Genomic DNA, 26415 nt, shown 5'->3' with positions numbered 1-26415 from the left:
TCCTTCCTTCGACGTTCATATTTTTTTTTAAAGCTCGTTAATATTATAATCCGCAGTAGCACCACTGTCAGTCCTGCAGCTGTTGTAAAGTTCATATAGAATTCTGACCAATCAGATTAGATTATTCAACAGCACTGTAGTGTAATAGATCTAATTTATTACTCATACAAAGAAGAGCTCTTTGGTCATGGAATCATAAACCAGCCATTTATTTATTTATTTATTTTTTTGTTTGGTCTAAATACTATTAGAACAGTCCAAACGAAGCTGTGGGTGTCGGGAGTCTGAAAACTCGCACGAAAGGAAAGGTTACGGATGGAATACCTCGCTGTTATTACTGTAAATGTCAGTAAGAAGAAAGGGTTTAAGAGAAGAGCAAAGACGTCGACGGGTGAAAATTATCCGTGATGATCAGAGTTGTTTGGATGCAACGGTGGTCTGTGATATCCAAAATAATCATATGATTGGATTCTAGGTTCATATTTAAAGAGAGAGATAAAGATGTGAAAGGGGATATTAGCCCACGTTCACACTCGATTCGGATATTTTGCTCAGATCTGATTATTTGTTTGTTTGTTTTTTTGGCTGTTCACATTACCTTTTAAAATGTGGCCTATATCAGATACCACTGTGAACTGTTTGCTGTTTCGAACTGACCCGCATGCGCAAACCAACAATAACGATGACGTCACATGCAGCATGCCGTCGCGTTAAAGTTGGATGTCGAGAGCAACTTTTGATTATTTGATCCATTTTGTAGGCGTAGTCACGTTCGTGTGCGTACTTGTGACAAATGTCGATGTAGGTTGACGTAAAAGTCGCATCAAATCCGCCTCGGGTGTTCACACTGCGGCCACATTGGGGAAAAATCAGATTTGGGTCTGATTCAGGACCACATATGGAAGTGGTCTGAATCTGATTTGAAAAAAAAAATCAGATCTGGGCCACTTTTACCTGCAGTGTGAACGGGGCTATAGAAAGTGTCCAAAAACAGATTTATAAAGTCAGCTATACTGCTAATGCTTTTATTGCACCGAACTCTTCTTTAAAATACTCTGGATTGCATTTAGACCGTGACAGCATTGAGTACTTAAAATTTCTAGCTGAGATGGTCTTAAACTTATTAGATTAGACTAATGAAAAATCAGAGTATAGATTTGTTTTGTGCTACTTGTTATGTGTAGGATTAACAAATCCTTAATTGGCTCTAAACTCTGGTTAAATCTGAGTACTTTCACAGACTCACTCTGAGATCTAAACATAGAATTGAATAGTTTCCAACACCCAGAGCTTGGCTCGGTCGCTTCCAGAAAGTTCTCAGAGTTTTCATCTCCTCTGCCTGGTCGTTAGAGAGAGGTTTCTGCTTTCCGATGGTGTGACGGCTAAAGTCGAAGTCGGCGGTGTCTGTGTTTCGGAAGCTGCAAGGTAAAAACTCTCGGTGCAGAAGTTTAACCTGCAGTAGTGTGCTATTTCGATACTGGAGTATAGAGGGGTATTTATAGAGCAGCTGATGGTGGGGTAGTTTGTGGTCAGCAGAAGGGGGGAAATAACCTGTGCAGATTTTAGGGCTACGGAAAGTGTGATGTTTCTGAAGCAGGTGTTGATTTAAAATAAGAGAAAATTCTTTAGTTGTTGGTGTAATGGATGACTATCTCGACGGGGTTGATGATTTGTATCGGTATAAAAGGTTTAAAATCGGATCTGTTTGGGCAGGTGAGGAGAAGGGTGTGAGCACTAAATTGTCGCTGCATCGTGTTTTTTTTTTTTTTTTTTTTTTTTTGTGTAGAGATAAGCAGGGGGTAAATAATTCTAGCAAAACTTAACTGAGTGAACCAAGTGAAAATGTCCAAGATTTTTACAGAAGAGTTTTTTTTTTTTTTTTTTTTTACAATCATGTTAGTTATAAAAGTTTAATACTTACATTGTTGAATAAACGTGTTTGTGCACAACCCCCCCCCCCCTACAGTGCTCCTCAACGATGGATTCAAAGCCTCGCCGGCTGCCTTTCACCGTCTCCAGCTCCTCTTCTCTCTCCACGCCCTCGTCCTTCTCATCCTCGTCTGCTCTTAGCGCCGGCCGGCTCTATGGCAGAGGGAGCGATCGCTTCACCCGGGGTGCTGTGGTGAAGCTAGACTCGGACTACCAGGTAATGGTTCTTCTGGGCTCCTGTAGGACAAAACCTTGCCATGAAAACAAATTATGTTGCCAGTTTTCTGGACTGAAGCCAAAATCTGAGCAAGTGAAGACTTTGAGAAACGCCTCCTTTTGTTTGCCGTGTTCTTTCACACGGCGTTTAGTTACAGCACAAATCATCATCATAATCAGGGTTTAATCTGAACTTCTACTTATCTGACTTCTTACTATCGATCTTTACTTATCTAAATGTTGCTAAGCATTGCTCATTTTGTCTGTAGAGAAGCCAATATTTCATCGTCTACCTGTCTGTATACCTTTTTTTATTTTTATTTTTTATTATTATTTTTTTTTAACCCGTCGCTATGGTGATAGAGGCCGAGATGGACGCGGGTTTTTCCGTCGACGCCGTCTGGATGAAGGCTGGCTTTCGAATTCACAACAAGCCTGCGAGCCAAACGAAAAGAAGAACGATCGTTTAAAAAAATAAACAGCAGAGATTCTAATTATTAAACCTCCACAGACGTGCACGTCTCTCTCTGCCTGTTTGTTACAGTTAACACACTGTTTACGATGTTGTGAACAAAAATACATTGCATCGGTTAGAACAAACATTCGTTACTATGCTGATGTTGCATTATAATCACAAATCTTAATTTTTTCAGGCGCATTATTTATTTATTTATTTTGTGCATGAATGTAGTCTAAACTCCTCGATGCAAACCGGTATAATATTTATCCACATTCAGAAGGCAGTGAAGATTGGACGACAGTCGAGTCCAGTCCTGGCTTGGATTGCGGGACCTTGCGCTCGCTTGGCATTGAGCTCCTCACTGGATAAGGTTACAAGCTGTTTATAAACCCTGCTGGTGTGCTGAAGCCCACATGCAAAAACAAGCGAACCCCATGACTTTTTAAGACCTAGCTTGTCACGCCCGAGCCGCTAAAACACCTTTGTTTGTTTGAGCTTAAACTGTAGAAGAGGCCGAGTGCGTTAGTGTGGGGAGGATTAACGATCGTCAGCGGAGATGTCGTTTGTACTGCGGTTACTCATGATGCTGTAGGGTTACTTGTAAGACTTGGGAACTGGAGATGACGGTCATTAGAACAACAGTGATATAGCAGTGTGTTAAGGGCAAGTTAATTTCAGCTCAGGGTGCTCGATCTCATCCCTCGCTCGCTCTCTCGCCACCGAGACCGAGCAAACACCTGCCAGCTATTTTTGTAATTTGCATGAACTGGCTTTGAACTCAGTATCCTTCGTGTGTCACATGTTCCCACAGCACCTCTGTGTTAGTCATCATCACAACACGACCTCTCGGGATGCTACCAGAAATGTATATTTTGAAGCGCCGTGCCAACGTGTTTAAGTTTCTATTTAAGGCACGTTTCCCACCATATTTAAAGTAGATTGCTAATTTTGTCCTTAGAAGGAGCAGAATTTTGTGTTTTTAGCTAATTCGACTAAGCTGAAAAGTCAAACATATATTTTAATCACCTCCGTGTTTCAGAGCCCCTGTATTCCGGGATCCAGCAGGGATTACAGCTCGTCAGAAAGCTGCCACTCCAGATGGAAGATGTCCACGTCCCTCTCGTCCTCTTCCTCCACCTCTTCATCTATGCTGTGCGAGCGCCCGTGGATGGAGTCGTCTTACGGAGGAAGAAGTAAACATGTAAATGCAAAACTCAGGGGATGTTTATTCTCTAGCTTCTTAAAGCCCAAAGATCTTCAACCCCTTTGCATGTAAATTCTTACCGCCTTGTGGGTTTTCTTTGTTGTGGTTTGTTCAGGTCGAGCCTGGGAGAGGATTAGGTTCGTACTCCAGTCTCCTCAGTTCGACTCAAGACGACGAATCCAAAAGAGCCAAGCTGTCGTACATGAGTAGATCGGTGTACAGCAGAACCCCGTCTACATCCACAGCCAGTAGCACCTACTCTAACATGGGAGGCATGTCAGGTACTCTTCAGCTGGAAAACGTTTATATTCATCACTTCTACTAAGGGAATTATTTCAGAATATTACAAAATTCATCCGGATTTCAGTACTTAGCAGTGCTGCGGTGTAAACGAATATAAACGTATTAATCGAATGGGTCGAAGTTATTAATGCATTTTAAATTTGTAACTTTATTTTAATGTGATTAAGAGTTCGTTATTGTCTTGTAACCTGGATGTACAGCTAATATTCTATTTTTTTTTTTTTTTATGCCTTAAGATTCTTTGTGGACCTCCAGCCTTAGCCCTTTGTCTCGGTCGTCCTCGTCCTCCTCATCTTCGTCAGACGATCTGTGGGCTCGTAGAGACGTGGAGAAGAGAACGGACTCGGGCCTGTCTGGTCTGGGAGAGGCCAGTTACCGGCCCACAGCGCTGACCTCGTCACTGTGTGCGTATAGCTTTAGCTTGGGTGATGTGCTGAAGCCTGTCAGTTTGAAACTTCACAACTTGTCTTATATCTGGTGTTTGGTCTTTAAATTCCCATCATGCATTGTTTCAGATCGCTCAGACCGTGTGACCTCCACCTACGCACAGGGAGCTCGACCCAAAGAGAGCCTGTACTCCTCGTCCCGCAGGGAGAACAGCACCCCTTCCAGCCGCCGTCTTTCTTCCGACTTTGTCCCGTCTGCGCAAAGGCTGGTTTCTGACTACCAGCCGAGTCCACGTCTGTCCAGAGACTCGACGCGAAACTCCACCACCCTCTCTGACCCGTTCTCCCTCTCCTCCTGGAACTCACCCCCTTACACGCCTTTATCTGCACGCAGCTCAAGCCCGCCCCTGTCTAACCCTGCTCCTGTGCCAAACCCCACCGCAGAGGGCAGCGACTCCGACAGCAGAAGCACGACCCGCCGTCTGTTGTCCCGCCTTTTTTCTAGACGCTCCAGCCAGGAGTCGAGCTCCGCCTCCGGTTCCAATTCAGCCTCGAGGTCCTTTGACTCTGGGCCTGAGGAGGCACTCCCATGTGAACCCCCACTAGCATCCAGAGAGAGAGAGAACTCCGAGACGGAGCTGAGGAGTTCCTGGCTCAGCTGGAACCGCTGCAACCCACTGTTCTCCCGCCGCAGGAGAGAGGGACGAGACGAGACGGCTCGCATGGACGCCCACTCGTCTGTGCCTGTCCCCCTTAGCAGCCCTGATGGTGGGAGTAAAACTTCCAGTCAGGAAGAAGACGTGGAGGAGGACGAAGACGAGGAAGAGGATGAAGTGGCAGAGGGCGCGGCGGCCGCTCCTCTGACCAGAGCCTCCGGACTCTCATCCCTCTTGCAGGAAGCCGCACGTATCCCTGGGCGGAACCCTGGCATCACTCGTGTGATGACTGGACCTTTGTTCCGCATGCCCCAGAGCGTGATTATAGGATTGGATGCCGCGGTGGATCAGACCGAGGCGCAAGAGAAAGAGAAACCCGCACCTTCTAGAGATCCAGAGAGACTTCGGAAGATTCAGGAAAGGTCAGAATGTTTAAAGAAGGCTTCCAAAGAGCCTGAGTGTCTGAGCTTATATTATAGTAAGTCAAGTGTAGTGCATGAGGTTAAAATGTCATCTAAAGCTGAAGTGACAGGTACATTGCAAAATCTATTTTAATATACCTGCTACAAAAAAAACACTACGCTTGTGGATCTTACTTTGGTACTACGACAAATCCGTCTGAAGGTCATATCTGTATTTTCTTCTTTTCAAAGAGCTCGAGCAGGTGCAACGTTTCACTCGTTGTCGTTTTCCTAATTTCGGTGTACCTGTTAACCCCCCGCCTCTCGTCTGTAGCCTTCTACTGGAGGACACCGATGAAGACGAAGGGGATCTTTGCAAGATCTGTCAGATGGGGGAGACCTCGAGCTCGAACCCTCTCATCGAGCCGTGCAGGTGTACAGGCAGCCTGCAGTACGTTCACCAGGACTGCATCAAGAAGTGGCTCCGCTCCAAGATCAGCTCAGGTCCTCTGTGCTTTTTTTGTTTTTTTTTTTTTTTTTTTTTTTTTTTATATCCTTTTATAGATTTATTTAACAGGTTAATACACTTTTTTTTTTTTTTTTGTCTGACATGAGGTTGCCACGACAACAAATCTACAAACTAGCATGGCTGCTTGAAAACAAGATATAAACATTGTACAATTTTAGGAGACGTTCTCAAATCTCCCTGCTTCATTCGTCTGCATCTAAATCGCCATACTGCAATTTTCCCACCTTTCTGATATATGAAGTCATGTCCTATAAGATGTCCTTTATCTCTCTGTTCATCACTTAATTTTTTTTCTTTTCCTCCTCCATATTAATTCTGATCCAAGCGTTTGTCATCTTATTCTGTACTGGATTTCGTGATGCGCTTGAGCTTCCGTTCTTTCTCTCAATCTGTTTTGTTTCTCTGTGCCTTCGTTCTGTCTTCTTTCTTCCCTTTGTCTTCTTTTTCCTCGCGACCTTTCTTCTCTCCTATTGTCTTTTGTACTCTTGCCATATTCTTTGTCTTTTTTTTTCTTTATTTCTGTTAGTCGTCTGTTACTTTGTCACTAATTCTCTACCTTTCTTTTTCTCTCGCACGGTTTTCCTACCTTGTTTCTCTCTTTCATTCTTTTTCTCTCTTTGTGCTTTGATGCACCACCTTTTTTTTCCCCCTCTCACTCACTCTGCATTGTCCTTCTTTGTTTATCCTCTTTATTTCCCTTAGATGCCTTCCTACTTCACAGTTCTTCGTGTTGCCATGGTGATAAGTAGTTTTTTAGTAGATTTTTTTTTTTAGTAGCTAATATCTCGACCTCTTGCGTCTCTGCAGGCTCGACCTTGGAAGCCATCACTACCTGTGAGCTGTGCAAAGAGAAGCTGCACCTGAACATTGAGAACTTTGACATTAATGAGCTGTACAGGTCTCATGAGCGGGTAAGAGGTGTCATCGTGTGTGTGTGTGTGGGTGTGTGTGGTGAAATCTCATTAACCTCATCGTAATGAACTGTTTTGTAGTCTGAGTACGAGTTCATCAGCTGTGGCCTTTACCTGGTGGTGCTGCTGCATCTGTGTGAGCAGAGGTTCTCCGACGTACTGGGTGCAGTCAACGAAGCCGGGGTAAGAACCTTCTCCTGCTCCTCTAGCCACTTGTCTGCCTGAGCACTTGGCACAGCTCCTGTTACTGTACATATAACGGCTTTTTTTTTCCTGAATGTTTCACGAAGTTGCGTTCTCCTCCTCTCTCGCTCAGTTTTTCAACTTGGCGAGAACTCTTCACGAACACATGGACAATCTTGAAAGTACGTTTGTGAACAATTTTCCTTTCCTTTATTATTTAGTTATTTAGTCCTTTCCTCGCACCACATTTCATAAAATCGGGCTAGCTCAGTTTACCATAAATAAACCTCAGTAGATTTGGAGGTAAGTACCGATTCACCACACGGCTAACGTAACGCTCGGATGTCGCCTTTTTAGAAACGACGAATGAAACACTTTGGTTTGTGCTGTTAATGAAAAATGATCAACTACCCCTTTTCCACCAAAAAGACCTGAGTGCTGGTTCAGAGCTGGTGCTGGTTTAAATTTGGTCCCACTGGCGAACCTTCTAAGAACCGGTATGCCTTTCCATCGGTTAGAGAGCATCACAGAGCCGAGTCTGACGTCACTGTATACGTGTCACCTCACACAGTGACGTTAGCACAGCAGCGACAAACACAAACATCGACAATGGTGGTTGTTGCTTAACTGTTAATGCTCATGGCTTTGCGAACCTACATGGGCACCCAAACGTGGCGAATCCGACTTGTACGTGCAGCTCCGTGTAATCTGTATAAACGGAGGTTGTGATTGAGAAAGTACATAACGTTATTTTATCATTAACACAGAAAAAAGTTAGCCGTAGCATGTAGCTACCTACTGTCACGTGTGCTGATGATTAATCATATTGCTGTAAAGTAAAAGTGTATTAATTAAACATTAGTATGCTTAAGGTACGTTATCAAATGTGCTAACAGTAGCCCTGCCCACAGCCCCACCCACAGTACCGGACACAAGCGGTTCTTAAGTCTAGACCAGCAGACTTCAAGTGCGCACAAAACAGCACTGAGACTGGAGACTCCTTCCATAAATGTAAACTTGCGTTCGTTAGATTTTATAGATCGTATACGACGATGGTCAGCATGCCTTACGAAACAGGAGATGATTTTTAGGTGTGATTTACAAACATGCTGAATAGACACTAGATTTTTTTTTCTTGCTGCATGACTTTAGGTTTATACCTTAAGATTATTCTAAGTTTCTAACAAGTAATTAATTGTTCCCTCTCACCATCTCTCAGACTCCTATGCAGAATCTGACGAAGACGACGTGCAGAATAACCGGCCTTCCATCGACTTCGGTGATCTGGAAGACGATGAAGAGGAGGAGGAGTTTTAATTGGAACGAGGAAAAAAGGATCCGTCTCTGGGCCCAGCGACGGTGCCATTTATTAAAAAAAAAAATAATAATAATACTGTCTGCAGCCCTAAAGGAGGGCTTTCACAATATGCAGATACACCCGTCTCAGGGGTGTGTACGTGTGTCTCACCTCCCCTTAGGAATTTTTGATTAAGAATTTTCATGTTTCAGTTTCTTTTCTTTTTTTTTTCTCTTCTTCCTTTTTCCCTGGATTTTGTCGAGCACATTATATAAAGCTTTATCGAGCAGGAAGCGAAAGACTTTAAGGCATGTTTTAGGCACGAAGACGGGGCTGAGGGCAGAGCGACGGGCGACTGTGGCTGATGGATAGCGAGGCAAATGTAAAGTACAATCTATAGGTGTTGTATAAGGTGATGAATTGGAATTTAATATCAAATATGGTTGAAAAAATAAATAAAATTTTTCTTTATTTGGTTTGTGACAAATGGTTTTGTTTCAAAGGATCGTGAGGAGTACAAGTTCACGCTCAGCAGGTCCATCGTCTCTGTGTTGCTTCTTAATAAATGTACTTTGTCCTGCTTACACACTTTTCTCAATTATTACAATAAAAGTTTTTGGATGTACGGAGGTACGTCACACACTTTCTGCTGCTTTCTTTCATCACGAGTTCGGGAACGTCAGAACCGGGATCGTATCGTGCTTATCGTATCATATCGTGTCTTCGTCAGATCACTGGTCGGAGAAATTCCATACACACTTATAAACCTTTTTGTATTTCCTGAATGATCATGAGGTGCAGGGTCTAAATGCACCCGCACACACACACACACACGTGTGCAAACAAACTACAAACGTACGTGCGGCTTCGACCCGTCACACACCTGTATACTTCTCTAACTCCAGATTCTTTCCCTTTTGCTGTTGTAATAAGCTCACAATAAGCTCCACTCATCTGTAGAAGCTTTCCAGTAGACGTTTGGAGCGTGGTGGTGGTTCGTGTTCGCCAGACGAGCGTTAGTGAGACGTTCGCACGTGTGCAGAACACCAACCGTAACATACAACGTCTTCGTGGATCTGAAGGACTTTGTTTACGGTGGCATTGTCATGTTCCAGTGAAGAAAATCTAAGGATTTGTAGAAGAATCACATACGGATGTGAAAGTCAGCCTTCGAATCTATATAATGTTCATGCTGGACGGTGGTGGGCAAATTTCAAACGATCCCTATGTAAAGTTAATGTATTTTATACTTAAACTGAAGCCTGTCTGCAAAAAAAACCCGTGTATGAGGTTTTGTTTTCTCTGTATGAATATAATAAAATAAAATGGTTACTGTGAAGTGAATGTGTGAACGTCATTACTCCTAAACCCGCGTGTCAATCTGGCAACCCTGACTCCGCCGCATGATTGGCCGATAGATGGCGCGATGACGTAATGATTTACCACCGTGACGCGTAGATCTTCCGTGCGCCTTGACCGTGATGTTCATCACCACGACGTGACCGGGGGAAGGGGTAGGGCAGGAAACGCACAACAACACCATCAACAAGAGAAGGAGAACCGTGGAGGAGCGCTGGAGGAATCAGTGATGTCTCTCTCGCCATGCCGCATCCCGCCGCGTACCTGCTGCTGCTCTCCGTCGCGCTCGCGCTCACCGAGGCCGCGGAGCTGAGGGGTCTCGAGCACAATGAGGAGACGCCTTCGCGTAATGGACGTCGGGAGGAGACGGTGACCGCGCCTGCGGGTAACAATAACATCCTGTAATCACACCAGGATCATCAGTGCTCGTCATCAGGGCCTGTGCCAGACACCACACACTCTCTCTCTGTTTCTCTCTGTGTGTCTCTCTCCATCTGTTTCTCTCTCTGTTTGTCTCTCTGTCTGTCTGTCTCTCTCTCTCTCTCTCTCTCTCTCTCTCTCTCTCTCTTCTCATGACCTCTTTATCAAACACAGTGTGTTGTTTTCTTTCCTAATCACAGACTGATCTGTTTAAACTTGTTATAGACATCTCCAGATTGCGCACTAATGCACTGCTCATGTGACAGCTACATATACAACAGGGATAAAAGAAGAAGGGTTTGATCATCCAGGTCTCATTAGTTATATCATGAGGACAAACTCGGCTCATCAGAAAGCAACTGCTATTTAAAGTTACGTAAACACGAACATATTTTGATCTGCAGACCTGCATTTCCTGTACGGTCGTCTTCTGTAATCTAGGATCTTCGTCGTATGGTCTTTATAATCATCGCACAGTCTGGTACAGAATCTTTATACACAGAAGAGCGCTGATACGACAAGCATCTAAAAGGAGGACGGAGTCGGATGATGGGAATCTTTCGGGACGGCCACAGACTACATAAACAAAACAAAACATATCGTGTGACCAAGTAATAATGTTTAGTCTCACAGTTCACACTAAACAACACAGTGTATGTCACATCTGTTATGTTCTTATGCCACTGTTGAGTTCTGGAATCCGATTGGTCACGATGTGTCGATGAACTTCAGAGACGCTGTCGCATAACCGATCTCCAAGTCATTATTTACTTTGTCTGGCTTTAAAGCATTGTTTTAAATATCTTTTCTACAGTCTATCCGTACACGACATGCCGAGTTAATGGTTACCAGTAAAAATATAATCGATGCACATTTTGAATTGTGGCTTTCTGCTTTTTTCTTGCTCATGTACAATGCACACGGTTGGCACTTTGATCTATTTTTAAGTGTCTCTGGCAGAGACGTGGGTCTCTTTCTCATTATTATTTCATGGAGATGGAGAGGTTAAAACAGGATACCGGGCGTCATTAATAAACTACACTGACAAATAGCAATGAAAATACGTGAATGCTTTAAACTTTTGTGTTCTGTTCTCTTTAATTAAACGGTATGGGATGAATGAGACACAACACATAATTTGCAGTGATTCTCTGTGTATACATTTGTCAAGCTGAAAATACCCCCAACCTCTGCTCTTGCTTCTAGAGGCGTTTTCATCTCTGACGCTGAAGGTGTGGGTGAAGGACGCATCCAGTCAACGGTACCTGAGAGGTGCAGAGGTCCGGGTGTTTGTCAGCGGATCTCTGCTACAGTCTAGCCAAACTGAGGAAAATGGAGAAGTGCTTCTGACTATACCCTACCAGCTGGGGGTCACCCTCACTCTGGTGGCCAGCATGGAGGCCTACATGCCCACTCAGCTGCCCTGGAAGACCACCAAGATGCCCAGTGAGTCTGCTGCATACATTCTTCCTACCTGGAGTTAAAATCTGGCATATTATTCTTAAAACATGTTCTATTATGGCACTGTTGAATTCTGGATTTTGATTGGTCAGAAGGTGTTGATCATTTCCTGCCTACACAGAGATTTGGAAGAGAGACTCTCCACAAAAAAAAGAGTGTAATTGTTGATGTTTAAAAATGTTTATTAGTGGGGAAGTCGTGGCCTAATGGTTAGAGACTCTGATTCTTAACCCAAAGGTTGTGGGTTCGAGTCTCGGGCAATACCACGACTGAGGTGCCCTCGAGCAAGGCACCGAAACACACACACACCCAAACTGCTCCCCGGGCGCCGCAGCATAAATGGCTGCCCACTGCACCGGGTGTGTGTTCACGGTGTGTGTGTCGCGTATGTCACGTCACTTTTACTTATGAAAGGAGTCTCCAGTGTCATCACTTAAATACAAAAGTACAAGGTAGAGCTTTAAGCCAAAGTGAAGGAATGACTGTTTACAGCTGCTGTAACGTAAGTGATAACCGGAGCCTGTTCTCATCTCTCACTAAGAGAATGTAACTATAAAGAGGTTGAAATGTATGAAGTCATGTTATTTAATAAACAGTGGCTACATTTGGATCTCGTGGTGTTGGTTTATGAACTGACCTGATACGGTCGTTTTACATGATGTCTTCCAGTATTTTCTGCTGTTACGATGTCCTTGGTCCCACAAACCCAAGGCAACATCTGGCTCTTTGAAGACACCGTGCTAATAACACGAAAAACATCTGGTGAGCACACATGCCAAATCTGTGTGTTTGTGATGCGTCTAGTATAAATGTTTTTCTTTTAACCAAATAAAATAGAATTGTAGTAGACACGAAAAACACTAGGAATCTGTTGTCCATTTGTTAACAAATAAAAAAACAGGGTATAAATATTTTAACACGTGCTATTTTACTGAAATACAGTATCTGTGAATCCTAACACACTAAACATGGTGTTATAAATTAAATTTGATCATTTTTATCTATAATAAACACTAACATCACTTACTGTATTATTTCTTCTGGAGACGTGTCATCACAGCCTATTGTCCAGTTCCCCAAAAGCCTGCTCTTGCTCCCCGAGAACACCACCATCTCTGCAGTGAACGCTTATCTGACAGTTCCAGCTCCACCTCCAGAGAAAGACGGTCATTTCTGTACCATGGGGGTCTTCAACAGCAAAGGAGGTACAGAACAGTAGAGCTGCCGAGCACTCGTGAATATATGTAAATGACTACGGAGACAGCAATCGCTGATTTTCCGAGATCCTTCAGACCAGGTGTTACTTACTGAACAAATATGTGTTATGATCTTATGAAGAACAGGTCATTTATCAGTTGGAAAAGTACCTCGGGCGAACGCTTCTGCATTAAGCGCTTGATCGCATACTCTGTGTTTAATGAATTCACTCGTAGCCAGGGCAAGTCGTTAATCATCACTACGTCTATCTGTTGTCTATCTCCATGTTTGATTGATTAATTGATTTTACAGTGTGTCGTCGCCTGCTGATCAATGGACGCGTACATTAACGTGAACGTTTAAATTACACACAGCTCTGATGCCGTGATCGTTATCGATTCAGTAATGTCGGGGAAAGAAGTTTTCTTCCGTCGGGTCATGCTTCGCTACCCTTCCGTCGCTGCCACGATAACACAAAAAGGAAGTTAATGCAAAAATGCAATGAGTTCATTATAATAGTAGCCAAGAATCACGTCTTAAACTCCTTGTTTTTGTTTGCAGTATTTACATTTTGCTGGTACGGTGTTTTGACGATATTTCCTTTTCGTCACTATTACAATTCCAAATTTGACGACGTGCCCATGTCTGTGTTCTGAACTGATATGAATTAACACCACTTCACTGCAAACAGTATGAATTTACTACTATGTGTGCATTCATAAAATACACTGCGGTATGTTGAAGTTTCAGGAAACAGGAGCGTGAAATTGAGCCCCGTGGCAGTGCTGAGTGCTCAACTGCACTCCGACGGAAAAGATATTGACGTCAAAGGGCCAATCCAGCTCACGGTACCTTTACCGTACAACAAACATCTCAGAGCCTCAGACTCCATGCCTGCCTGGACCTTTGACCTGACCACAGGTTGGCATGGAACATTGCTTTGTTTTCCTTGTTTTTTGAAACTGTATATGTCCAAATATTTTAAATGCATTCCTAGGCTTGTGACGGCTAAGAAGTATTTTGGAATACTGAACATATTCTTTTGATCCAGGTACCTGGGTGAACAAAGGTATCGGCTCTGTTAGAATGGAGAGAAATGGTCTGGTCTGGACCTATGTCGCTCCTCACCTTGGAAACTGGATTGCAGCACCATCTCCGACATCTAACGGTATGAAGATCTTTACGTATTCTCAGATGACACACAAACACATCGTATGCAATTTAGGTCTCGATAAAGTAACAACTGGCTTGTTGCTGATCTTCCATGATTGTCATATCCTACATACCTTTTTGGAGGCTATTTATTAGCTAGTTTTCAATGAATTTTCTATAACAAACGAGGAAGGAGAATAAATTAAACCATTGGAAAATAAAGGCCTTGCTCAGAACAGCTTGTAACAGCTTGGTTATGCTGGAACTTGAACTCATGGCTACCAATCAGTTGCCTAATAACTTAACCCCTGTTCCAACATTGTACTATAACAATATGGAAAAATAATATATCAGATGTTTTTTTCCCCCCAAGTAATAAATGATTGTTACTTCAGTGAACATCATTTGCATTAGCTAACTTGGTGTGTGTGCTATCTGGTCTAAGTGTTCTCTCAAACCAAGACACAACAATTTCCATACAGTCCATGACCCGTATGTGTTGTGTTTTAAAGCAGAAATATACGAGGCATCCATAATCTGTGCTCGTCACCTACTGATTATGTGAACAAGGCCTGAAGTGTAACCAGATTTATGTCTGAAAATCTAGGTTACACAGGACATGCAACTTCGATGGATTTCATCTCATACAATACATACCTTCTTTTGGGCATCTTGGGTGGGACTCTTGTGATCATCATTGGATTTTTATCTGTGATTTTATGTCATTGCAGGTAAGAGGTCTCAATCATCCCCATATTTCGGCTAACATTCAGCTTATCTGAACTGGTAAAAGACTCTCCAAATTATGTTTTTTTTTTTTTTTTACATTTGCTTCACAGAGAGTTGAACCATGAGACTGAAAGGAGAAGATGGATCTCCACTAGACTGTCAATCATCAAGAAAGATCAGACCACATCTACCAGCACAGATGAAGTCCATGAGCCCTTGTATAATAACGGAGACCATAACGGAGATAGGTCTTACTCGATGGCTGCAAGAGGCGCAGGTGTGTCAGCATCTCCGCGACATCAAACCAACTATAACATCTATGTCGATAACATTTGCCGACCTGCAGGGAACCTGTACGAGAACATCGGAACTGCTGGCCTAGAGAACCTCAGAATTACAGTACCGAACTTGTATGTAAACGGTGATGAAGTAGCAAAGCTTCGAGAGATGTCTGATAACAGCACTTCATGGCAAGCCCCTGGAGAAAATTCCGCATATCGAGACAAGCTGTTTCACATCTACAACCAGCCTGTGGCCATTGTCCAAGCTCCAGAACATTTCCCTGCACAGGGACAGACCGAGTCCAATGGAAGCCGATGTGCCACTTTTCCCCGGAACGGCATGGAGCACGGAGCACAGACTGAGCGAAACCTGAAAGACAGTTTCACCCAAACACTGCCAAAAGCCCCACAACAAGACAACAATGTGCAGCCTGCTCTAGAAGGCCCACAGATCTCCACTGCCAACCCAGGAATCTGGGGCCGTTATAGCCACTTGCTTGAGTCTGTCTCTGTCCCGGGAACCCTGAATGAGGCGGCTGGAATGGGTAGTTTCCATGGTGAGCTACAGGGAATATCTGAGCAGACCCTGCTGGAGCTTTCCAAGGCCAAGCCTTCTCCTCTGCCTCCTCGGGCTTGGTTTGTATCTTTGGATGGTAAACCAGCAGCCCAAGTACGCCATTCCGTAATCGAACTCCAAGGGAGGCACCGGCCAGGAAGCAGCAACGACACCAGCCTGGACTCTGGGGTAGATATGAATGAGCTTCAGCAGTTAGTACGAAAGAGCGATCGGGAAGGACCATCGATCACCAACATGCCCAAAGTAGCAAGGAACCGTGGCCATGAGGAACAGGACTTGAGTAGTAGTGAAATCGGAAGTCCTGAAGATACATCTCTGAGGAACACGCTGGAGGGCAGCAGTGCAGCTATCCCAAACATCCCAGAGGATCAAGATGCTGGTGACACATCCAGCGAGTCCAGATCCACCCCACCACCCAGAAGACTACGCAAGGTACGGGAGAAGAGACCAGATAAGAAAGCAGCTCGACATCTGAGGGAGGAAAGAGCGCAAACAAAACGTTAGGTCGATCTACCGTGTGTGCTGAGCTTTGGCGACAGCCACACATTTCTGTTTTTCATCAACCTGCCTTATTGTAGTATTATCGATAAAGATTCCACACAAAGACCTATCTAAACCATTGAAGCATAGTTTTCTTAAAATCAATTTCTGTAGTGTTTGCAAGTTTTCTGCATCCAGCTATTGCCCATCCATGACACCAGTTCATCGTTCCTACACAACAGCTTCGCATCTCACACCTTTCAGTGTTGTGTTTGTACAAAGTCTTATGTTTACAAGCGTGCATTGCAATTCCATGTATTCGGTTATTTTTTCCACTGTGAGCACAATGCCTGTATGTACAAAGCTTTTTTTTTTAAACTAATTATGAGTCTGAATACTCAATGGAATGTTTGGAACAGGATGACGGTTTGCTTGAGGTCACTTCATTTTAATTGTAAATTCAGGTGTAGATATGTGAAGTTAGCAAACGTTAATTGCCACCGGAGTGCTAATATTTAGTGATAACAATAAAATCATGTAAAATTTGACATCCGGAATTTCAAGATATGGGAAATGTTATGAAGCGACAAGGAACGTCAGGTATATAACCTGTACATGATCTTTTTCTGGCATTCAGGAAAAAAAATAACTATTCGGAGCGTTCCATGCTGGAGCTTGGTTTTTTGTTTTGTTTTGCACTTAAAATTGTTTAGATTCCTCTTTATTTGCATGCAGATTTTTTTTTTTTTGTTAGAGAATGTAGCAACAAACAACAGGCTTTTGCTTCAGGGTTTGTTTTACCAAGGCTTTATCTCCAAACACAGACATGAAATTATGTAACAGCTATAGATCCAGCAAACCCTGATGTTTTGTGCATAGCTATTTTGATGGACTTTAATGGAATTTAATGACCAGCAGCCAGTCAGATCGAATAAGCTTTTTTTCCTTCTTTAAAAAAAAAAAAGATCCACGACGAGAAACAAACAGGTAGCCGAGGTACGGTATATGATCTTGGGTTTGTCAAGCAAATTGATTTTGAGATTATGCTGATAAAATAGTTCTGCATGATAATTTCTTTCCTTTGTAGATAGTTTCAAGTCAATTTTCACGTTGTACTGTGTATCATTTATGTAAATTACTTACCACGTTAAATGGGGATGTTCCCTCATTTCTTGAATGCTTTGCTGACCAGTTTGTGGTTTGCAGTTTTTGTGCACATCAATAAAAGAACTAGCCAGTTGTTCGATGTAATAGTTTTAGTGGTTTATTTAAAAATGTATTTAAATGCTGCATTTCAGATGTTTAAAACCGTTTAGAGTAAATGTTGGAACGTTTAGAGTAAAAGAAAGGAAAAACACATGATTAGTCTTGTTTACCACTGAGAGGTATACTTGTTGGCCGCAAGTCCAGATTGCTTTGATTTCCACTGCTCGACCGTGCTCGTACACCCACACCATCAACCCTCATCCCCAATGGTCTGCTACTCCCACGTAGAGACTTTGCTTTGCAATGGGCTTTATTGTCATGATTACTAAAACCCATAAACAAGCTCTGTTGGGTTTCCATAGACCCTTCCAACCTCTTAACCACAGGAGACAAGGACAAGCCTGATGTCTTTACACTTATTCTCTTTTTAGAAGCCAAGACTGGAGCTTGTTCCAAAGATAAAGTCCTCTGATGGGAACTGGATTGGGACCTGGTTGCACCCTGTGGGCTGCCGATGCAGAGCGTGTTCTTGACGATAAATTCAAGCGAATCGGGATGTTGAGGAACTGCTTCGAGTACATCAGATCTTTCTTTGCTCTGCAAGCTAATACCAGGTACAAACAACTCTGTCTTCTGTTGAGGAATAAGGTCGATCTTGGCACCGAGTGTATGAGGTGCTGTACAAATTGCCTTCTTGTCATTATCACTCCATGTGAGAGGGTTATAGATGACATGCCAGTCCACCGGGCAGCAGATGGACTGTTGTAACCACGTCTCGATACAGCCAGAATGAAACTGCAGTGAAAGGAAATCCTGGTTTGGTATAGATATTAGTATATAACTGTGTTTTTTTGTTTTTTTTTACCCAGGATTTTCATTTTGGTGTTCTCACACAATCAACAAATGCAACACTACACAGTGCTATACAAACCTCAGAGTGCACAGTTACCTTGTGTCGACAGGGGAGAGTTTTAATCTGCTGACCAACATGGAAGCTCTGAAGGCAAAGGCGACACTGTACTCCGTTTTCCAGAAGTCGAGAACTTTGTTGAACTTTTGTTACTGGGAAAATCCTTAAAATGTACCCTGGAACCACGTCTGATATGACAAGAGTTTCGGTGCTGTAACACCAAACACGCACAGTTTAAATGAAATGTATTTAATTAAATAAAATTTATGTAATTATTAATAGTTCTGATTATATGATAGACCTTAGCTTACTTGGGGTTTGCTTGGGGGTAACTGACGATCTCTTGATTGTCTGTTAAGCTCTTCTTGCTCTCCATTAGTTGCCATGACTGATTTCTTTTCTGCAGAATAATGTTTAACCCATACATGTGCCGGTTAGAAATGATAGCCGGGTAACGAGACAAAACCCTGAACCTTACGGGTGAGATGGATAGTGAATATAGAGACTCACCGTTCTCACCGCGAAGCTGTGTCGAGGATGACAACTTGTCTTAAAGCAATCCTCACACAAGTGGTAATAACTGCACACAGTGCACCTGCAGCATGAACACATGATTTAACTTCATTACATAAAAGATTAAAAAAGTAATTGAATAGGTTGCCTCAGGGGTCTGTATCAACATCTTATAGAACCTCTGAGCAAGTGATGGAGTCTGCATTCCCATCCATTAGGTCTCAACACTCCTCTATCTAATTATGATGTATCTTCATCTAAATAACCTGGCCAATTGAGCTTTGATGGATGTAATAGTGTTAAAATTTACAACAATGACACAGGGACTTCTGCTGTGATCAATATTTTATCCACATAATGTGCATGTTGTTTTTTTGGGTAGATATTCTGTAGGTCTTGATTATAACTATATTGATGACAGATCACAGTTTATTCCGGATACGACGAGCGGAACGCCCGATGACTAAATCGCTTGTTAATGGAAGATTTCACCTACTTAAAACATTTTCCAACAACAGGACAGATACTGCAGTTGTTACACGGGATCCCCAGGTGTTTCTCCAGATGCTCGCTCTCTGACGCGGTACAAAACTGCCCTGCATTTTTCACCTGTATTCACACAAGAAGTTGCCCGGGATGCATTCGTTCGGCTTTCACATTCGCATTGGTTTATGTAACGGCTAAAAATAATAGTTGGAATTTTTAAGTCCTTGGGGAAACTTTCATAAACCCATCCTACCAGCTTCAGCAACATCTTCATGGTGCTGAAATTCTCCCGGCACAGTGGACACTTCACCATGCCGTCTGTGTCTGACCCGCCCTGATGGTCAGCCCACACTTTCATGCAGGAGATGTGAATGTTGTTTCCGCATCCAAACCTTTACAATGATAAAACTGGCATAAGCCGTTGCCTAAGCGGTGGTGTGTGGATATAAAACGAGACCTTCGCATATATTTCATGCTAAAAACAGATGATTAGTTAGTAGTTAAAACGTCAATCGGTCCTTGGACGAACCTGCAATGTGCCACTGGAAGTCTTTTCATAAGCAGTTCTTCTTGACAGATGGGACAGATATCATCATCCCCAATGTTTTTCTGCTTAATTGTACCATCATCTTCCTTACTAGTTTGAAGCTGTGCAGAGGCTGATGGAGTGATGGCAACCTTGTATGGATGCTGTAACACTTCCATTATCTGTCGCTCTACCAGACCTAGCTGGAAACAATCTGGACAAGTGGACATATTTTAAAAAACACATAAGGATAAAATACATAAGGTTAAAAGAAAATACAGAACGTTGACCGTTAATATGGGAAAACTCACATTCATGATCTCTTGGTAGCCTAAATTTGCGCATCAAAACCCTGCAATAATGAAATTAAACAATTTGACATAAGAAGTGAGGAAAATAGGTAGTGTTGAGAGTAGAGTTAAATCTGCGTTACACCGTGTGCACAGTTAATCATCAGAGCACGATGTAATAAAAATAAAATGCGAAATAATAGGACGTGCTGAATCGAGTGAATCGGCTAATACTATTTATGCAGAAATATTCCGGCAATACAAGATGTTTGTTTTCTAAATCATGTCTTCTATTCTGATTTATTTACTTCAATCACATTACATTTAACCACAAGAGGGAACCAACACCCCCCCCCCCCAAGTTCCTTTAGGTCCGCATTTTCTAGACCCGTTTTTTTCTGCTTATCTGTCAATCAAAGAAACAAGAAATGAAATAAATATTTCCATCGTTATTTCCAAAGTTTTCCGACTTGTTACCAGCAAATGTGTTTGCAGAGGTCCTTCTCTTTCTGGAACGTTCCACAAGTGCAGGTATGAGGATCACCTAAGAACACCTTAATAAAAAAAAAAAAACACCACAAAAAAAACAACACATGAACTCTGAAACACCTGACAAACATGAAATGCTACCAAATTCATTCATTTATTTATTTTTATCTCACTTTGTAGTTTTTGGGTTCTGTGTCCTCTTTGAGAAGGAACCCAGTCGGTCCGAATTCTCTCAGGATTAAAATCGTCGTGTTGAGAGACTCGTCTTGGTGCCAATTTACAGCATCGCTGACTGCTTTTCTCCAAACTGTTTTTCGAAACATTACCTTTTTCTAGCTAGTTAATTTGTTAGTTAGTTAGTTAGTTAGTTAGTTAGTTAGTTAGTTGAGCTCTGACGACCTAAAACATACTAACAAGCTTATCTCTGTTCTGTACATCTAGTTACCACAACAGTACTTTTTAAGCTGCGTCCCAAATCGACGCCAAACCAACACAAGGGCACTACGTTAGTCATTATGTCCCCATTGATATTAACGCCGTCTAAGTGTTCTTCTGTGAACTAAAGAACCATCTAGAATTTAGACTTAGCCACGTCGCTGAGGCGTTTCTATAGCAACAGAAAATAACCGCGCGAATCTCTATGTAGACGCAAGATGGCGACGCCGGGCTTCGGCTTCTGTTGTGACGCGATAGATTTGGAAGCAAAGAAATTTACAACCTTTCCTACATACTGCTTTATAGTTCACCAAGTACCGAATTTAATAAAATTATAAATACAAAACACTACATTTCATCAAAAAAAAGTTTGATCAAAACAATGAGCTAACGTGTCTTATATTTGGTCAGTTTGTCATTCACTATTTATTTATTTATTTACTTACTTACTTACTTACTTACTTACTTACTTACTTACTGATATTTGAATTGTCCTTGGTCTTACAGGAAAAGTCCACCATTAAACACATTAAACATGCCACTATTTAAATATTTCTGATCTATTTAGTGATTCTGGTGTTAATCAGTGTTATTTTTGTGGTTTTTGTGTGGTATTTTTGTGGTGTTATTTGTGGTATTTTTTTGTGGTATTTTTGTGTTATTTTAGTGGTATTTTCTTGGTATTTTTGTATTTTTGTGGTATTTTTTTGTGGTATTTTTGTGGTATTTTTTGTGGTATTTTATGGTATTCCGTGTGGTATTTTTGTGGTATTATTTGTAGTATTTTTGTGGTATTATTTGTAGTATTTTTGTGGTATTTTCTGTGGTATTTTTCGTGGTATTTTCCTGTGAGAAGTTAGAGGTTGTTGGTCATGCCATCATAGGAAGACCTTGCTATTCCTGGCACAGTACCAGTCGTGTTTAACAACAATAGCGTAAATGAAACTCTAAAATATAAGGGTTAACAGTCAGGTTTAATTGCTAGCCCCTAGGTAGAGCAGATAGGCAAACACACTGTGGTCAATGAACTACATCTACCAAAAGGGAAAAAAAAAAAAAAAGGTTCACTACTGTCTCGGAAGGGGAAGGATCAGCTCCAAATAGGTTCCAGAAAAAACCAGGAACCATATTGTGCTTTCTGGCAACATCTGCTTCTTCACACTGCTCTTCAGATGCAGTGGGAGGTCACATGGAGGACGATGAGGGAACTACTATAAAACAAGACATGAGACACACAGACACATTTGCGTCAGCACCACTGAAGCAAACGTGAAACACTGTCCGTGTTGCCCAACATGATTACACAGCAGGGTTTGTCCAGAGACCGAGTTACGTCAGTGAAAAAGTCTTGTACATCTCTTTTATCCTCCATTTAAACACACCATTTAGACCTGATAATGAACCAATTATTAGGGACATAATCAAAGTGTACATTAGTGAATATTAAGCAATATTAGCAATATGGCTAATCTTCTAACAAAACCTGATGCAATCGCTCTGTCCACCTGAGACAACTACTTAAGATTTGTACATTAGCTCATGTACTACATTTCAGATATCTTGTTTCTAATCACTATGTTTCCAACTCCAGGACTTTTCTCTTTAATCATATCTGTAAAGTCATAAGACAACATCTTAGCATTAAGCCGCTTCAAGGAACATGTTTAAACTTTACTAGACATGACAGCAAGAATGAGATCTCTGTAATTTATTTACTAACAGTTTTGCATTGTTTGCACTGTGACAGCTAGCAATTAACTGGATATTTTCAGTAGAAAGCTGTTTTTAGTTAGCCTTAGCTAACTAAAAACCCTGCTCTTCCCCCACTAACCATCATGGACAGCATTGTCACAGCAGTGGAGTCATTCAGATTCCTGGGAACCACAATCTCCCAGGACCTGAAGTGGGACATTCACATTGACTCCATTGTGAGAAAGGCCCAGCTGAAGAAGCCCAGCTCAGCTGAAGAAGTTCAACCTGCCACAGGATTTGCTGAAACAGTTTTACACTGCCATCATCGAATCCATCCTCTGCACCTCAGTAACTGTTTGGTTCAGCTCAGCCACCAAATTCGATCTCAGAAGACTACAGAGGGTAGTCCGGACTGCTGAGTCGAATCATTGGCACAACTCTCCCCACTCTCCAGGACCTGTACTCCTCCAGAGTGAGCAAAAAAGCAAAGAAAATCACTCTGGACCCCTCACATCCAGCACACACACACACTCTGGACCCCTCACATCCAGCACACACACTCACTCTGGACCCCTCACATCCAGCACACTCCCTCTTTGAACTGTTGCCATCTGGTCGGCGCTACAGAGCCCTGAGCTCCAGAACGACCAGACATAGGAACAGTTTCTTCCCTCAAGCAATCCACCTGATGTACAATTAACACCATGGAACACACAACACATAATATTTGCACTATGTATACCTCAATTGCACATTTCATACTTGCACTCTGTACATACATACATACATACATACATACATACATACATACATACATACATACATACATACATACTGTCTGAATGTTTACTTCAACAGCACATTTCACAATTGCACACGTGTACATACAAATTGTATATATTGTATACTTATTTGCATATGTATATTTCATATGTTTATTTAAACTGCACATTTTCACACCTGTAAATGTGTACATACAATTTCTTCTATACTGCATATGACATCCTGTTACACTGTGGAGATTATGTCACTAAAACAAATTCCTCGCATGTGTAAACATGCCTGGCAATAAAGCTGATTCTGATTCTGATTCTGATTCTGATGTTTACCCACTTTTTTTTGGTTTCTTGTGCAAAACAGCACTGACTTCCAACTAAAATCTGTTGAAGTGAATGTAAAAAATCAAAGTTTTATTCTTTTACATTTTCGTTTTACTTGAGTGAAGAATTTCGGGACTTTTATCACCTCCGATGCTAACGGCTGAAATATTAACGCATGACTCAAGCAAAACATTTCCATCAGCTTTAATAACCCGAACAAATGTCACGATTTTGAAGTATATTACAAATTTCCACAAAGTCCTATAAGAGAGACTCAAGAGAGTGATGGTGATGATAAACAACTTTCCCGGCCCTCCGTATAAAAGCAGGTTGAAACGGATTGCGTCAACAAAACATCTGTTGACCCAACAGACGCAGCCCAGTTCATCATTTCAAATTTGACAACTCCCAGTTTTACTGACCATGAAAAATGGACGTCACGTTTGTTTCAATTACCATCACTTTTCACGGTCAAAACCTATTTGTTTTGATGTATGTTTATTTTCCATTTTGACATGTCAGTGACAGCCATGTTTGAGATAATCGAGATACGTGCAGACATAGAGAAGGTGAATTAAAAAAAAAAACAGCTGGGTGCAAAATTTGTATGCTTTCATGACAAAATTAAGAAGGCAAATAAATTTATTTTGAACTATTTAGGTTTCACTGTTATTCCTTCATCATCATAAGTGTATTTTAAGGTATTAATATCACTGTTAAAACAAAGATATGAATGATATGAATCTAATGGATTCCCCCAATTTTGTCTTGGTTTGGTTTCTTTATCAACCTACTTCATGCTGATATTGTTTTTAAAAATTGTTTATATGTCATCTTCGATGCACATATCATACGTTTGATATTTTATTTACTTTTATATACAATTATATATACTACAGAGTCTGTAGCGCTACATGACACCACCATAGTCCACTACAAAGGCTTATTTAAAGGCTTCCTGAAATTCATTCATTTTAATGGCAGGATAATGTGTTTTAATTCTTGGGTAAAGTGAGTTTAAGTCTTTATACTTGTTTGTTTAAGTAGTTTAAGAATTCAAACTTTTTTTTATTCCTGACAGCATCTACAGTATCTCTGTGTTTTTCTGTGTATATATCTGAGAACATCCACCAACCAGTGATGCTACCTAGTAGGTTCATAATACCCATAATGCAGTTTTGATATAATGGAGTAGGGCACTGTTTCAGAAAGACACTACTGAATTTCTTTTGCAAATCTTTATTGTTAGATGGGGATATCTCAGGAAGGGGATTGTGATAAGTTTGTCTCGTTGGTAAAAATAGTAAAGATATTCGTATATTTTTTTTACACTTATTACAAATATGTCACTTAATGTTAAGCCTGTGTAAAGACTTTGACTCATACTTAAAGCAACTCATAGGAGTTGAGGGAGAAGTTCAGCTGATTAAAAAAAAAGAAATATTATTTTTTATGAAAGCATACAAAGTCAGGAATATGTTCTGAAAGCTTTGGGGTCTAATTAAACATGACACTTTGCCTGCGATGGCACTTTTTTCCCCCACAAATCCCTGCTGCATGGTAAGAGGACGAGGAGGGGTTGCCCCCAGGGAGCCTGAACCGGAGCAGACACAACCCTTTTCCAGTGTGTTCACGTTTATTTTAGAGGGCTGAGACCGCAGCATGTCCCATGTGGGTGTTCACCATGACCGGCTACATCCACCGAGCTGATCTCTTCCTGATTAGGGTGTGTATGTGTATGTTGTATGTGTGTCTCTGTGTGTGTTATAATTCTGCTAGATTTGCATTCACATGTAACTGCAAAAATGAAAGAACTAAACAGCTCTGTGTTATGAGAATGTGTGTCGAGAAAGAGAGAAAGTGTAAGAGAAAATGAATGCACAGAGAAAAAGGAGGGACAAAAAAAAATAGAAGGGAATGTGAAAGAGAGTGATGCAGAAAGATAAGACAAAAGTGAAAGGAGAGAAAACGGGTCTGTGATCTCTTGTTCCTGTTTGGATCTGTGGTGGTGCAGCGGAGATGCAGGCTTTCCTGCTTGGTGTAAATCATACAGCCAGTAATAAGTCTGTTTTGCTATTATAAGCATAACGCAAGCTCACACACACACACACACACACACACACACACACACACACACACACACACACACACACACACACACACACACACACACACACACACAATCTTGCTGTGATAATATTGATATTGTATTCTCCTGTTGTCACTTATGCCAAAGCGGCTACAGACGACTAAAAACCAATTTTTTACTATAGAAAGGGAAATATATCAGAAACGCATTAATAGAAACCAGCTGCACTATCGTCAGAGCTGCTGTAATATTACATTAATCACCTTCCGACCAATCAGAACCCAGAAATGTAATAAGGTACGGTGCCTTCTACTGAAGTGCTGCCACGAATGCTGACCTATGGAAGGGAGTATACAAGAGTCACATCTATAGCGCACACACTTTTACAACATAATGGTTACACCCAGCAAATCAACCCAGAAGGGCACGCGCTCATGCGGCTTTATTCTTTCGTTACTTATATATTCCCTTTTTTTTCTCCAGAGGAAGGAAGAGTGCAGGAAAAGAGCAGGCTAAAAGTTCACCTAGCACATGTTGTGGGGTCACAA

The 26415-nt window shown here is 41.8% G+C and overlaps 3 protein-coding genes and 1 long non-coding RNA gene across 7 annotated transcripts in view; 2 read left to right on the top strand and 2 right to left on the bottom strand.

Annotated features, from left to right (window-relative positions):
• Positions 1-8946, top strand: part of marchf7 (membrane-associated ring finger (C3HC4) 7) — a 10080-nt gene extending 1134 nt beyond the window's left edge. Inside the window, exons 2-11 of one of the 3 annotated variants that reach the window (XM_027159684.2) lie at positions 1967-2146; positions 3645-3806; positions 3925-4090; positions 4349-4516; positions 4628-5576; positions 5890-6059; positions 6892-6995; positions 7077-7178; positions 7312-7360; positions 8398-8946. In XM_027159684.2, the coding sequence (XP_027015485.1) occupies positions 1967-2146; positions 3645-3806; positions 3925-4090; positions 4349-4516; positions 4628-5576; positions 5890-6059; positions 6892-6995; positions 7077-7178; positions 7312-7360; positions 8398-8495 (2148 nt within the window). In that variant the 3' untranslated portion in view covers positions 8496-8946. Of the gene's footprint in view, positions 1-1290; positions 1426-1966; positions 2147-3644; positions 3807-3924; positions 4091-4348; positions 4517-4627; positions 5577-5889; positions 6060-6891; positions 6996-7076; positions 7179-7311; positions 7361-8397 lie in introns of those variants that run through there. The other 2 variants (XM_047813322.1, XM_027159681.2) reach the window with 2 other exon arrangements.
• A 956-nt stretch (positions 8947-9902) lies between these two features.
• On the top strand, positions 9903-18474 carry LOC113651056 (protein FAM171B). Of its 2 annotated transcripts, XR_007140546.1 has the most exons (10): positions 9903-10219; positions 11461-11700; positions 12385-12477; positions 12762-12920; positions 13657-13833; positions 13964-14080; positions 14672-14795; positions 14904-16083; positions 17769-17951; positions 18207-18474. XR_007140546.1 is itself a non-coding variant. In XM_027159685.2 (9 exons), exons 1-9 carry the CDS (start codon positions 10078-10080, stop codon positions 17868-17870), a joined length of 2334 nt encoding a protein of 777 aa, XP_027015486.2. In that variant the 5' UTR covers positions 9904-10077; the 3' UTR covers positions 17871-18156. The 2 variants fall into 2 exon arrangements, 1 of the variants encoding a protein (XP_027015486.2); XM_027159685.2 differs by lacking the exon at positions 18207-18474 and having other exon boundaries at positions 9904-10219; positions 17769-18156.
• Positions 18475-18554: 80 nt separating this feature from the next.
• zswim2 (zinc finger, SWIM-type containing 2) lies at positions 18555-21173 on the bottom strand. The gene is made up of 8 exons (XM_047814122.1): positions 20725-21173; positions 20540-20616; positions 20084-20124; positions 19776-19986; positions 19491-19638; positions 19288-19369; positions 18767-18842; positions 18555-18720 (listed from the first exon to the last, which is right to left on the bottom strand). The coding sequence occupies exons 1-8, from the start codon at positions 20872-20874 to the stop codon at positions 18555-18557; spliced, it is 951 nt and encodes a 316-aa protein (XP_047670078.1). The 5' UTR covers positions 20875-21173.
• Positions 21174-21941: 768 nt separating this feature from the next.
• Positions 21942-23068, bottom strand: LOC113651058. Its single transcript, XR_003442581.2, has 2 exons — positions 22818-23068; positions 21942-22197 (listed from the first exon to the last, which is right to left on the bottom strand). It is a non-coding gene; the product is annotated as an uncharacterized LOC113651058 (long non-coding RNA).
• Between the last annotated feature and the right edge of the window lie 3347 nt (positions 23069-26415).

The sequence above is a fragment of the Tachysurus fulvidraco genome, chromosome 5, assembly GCF_022655615.1.
Source record: "Tachysurus fulvidraco isolate hzauxx_2018 chromosome 5, HZAU_PFXX_2.0, whole genome shotgun sequence".
Classification (NCBI taxonomy): Eukaryota; Metazoa; Chordata; class Actinopteri; order Siluriformes; family Bagridae; genus Tachysurus; species Tachysurus fulvidraco.
This window is presented reverse-complemented; position numbering and strand designations above follow the sequence as displayed.

Excerpts from the sequence above, each read along its gene's own strand:
- LOC113651056 (XM_027159685.2), top strand. The coding sequence starts at position 10,078 with ATGCCGCATCCCGCCGCGTACCTGCTGCTGCTCTCCGTCGCGCTCGCG. Across the intron at positions 10,220-11,460 it reads GACGGTGACCGCGCCTGCGG|AGGCGTTTTCATCTCTGACG; the intron begins GTAACAATAACA and ends TCTTGCTTCTAG. Across the intron at positions 13,834-13,963 it reads GACCTTTGACCTGACCACAG|GTACCTGGGTGAACAAAGGT; the intron begins GTTGGCATGGAA and ends CTTTTGATCCAG.
- zswim2 (XM_047814122.1), bottom strand. The coding sequence starts at position 20,874 with ATGTTTCGAAAAACAGTTTGGAGAAAAGCAGTCAGCGATGCTGTAAAT. Across the intron at positions 19,639-19,775 it reads CTTCCAGTGGCACATTGCAG|GTTTGGATGCGGAAACAACA; the intron begins GTTCGTCCAAGG and ends ATCATTGTAAAG. Across the intron at positions 18,843-19,287 it reads GATCCCGTGTAACAACTGCA|GTGCACTGTGTGCAGTTATT; the intron begins GTATCTGTCCTG and ends TTCATGCTGCAG.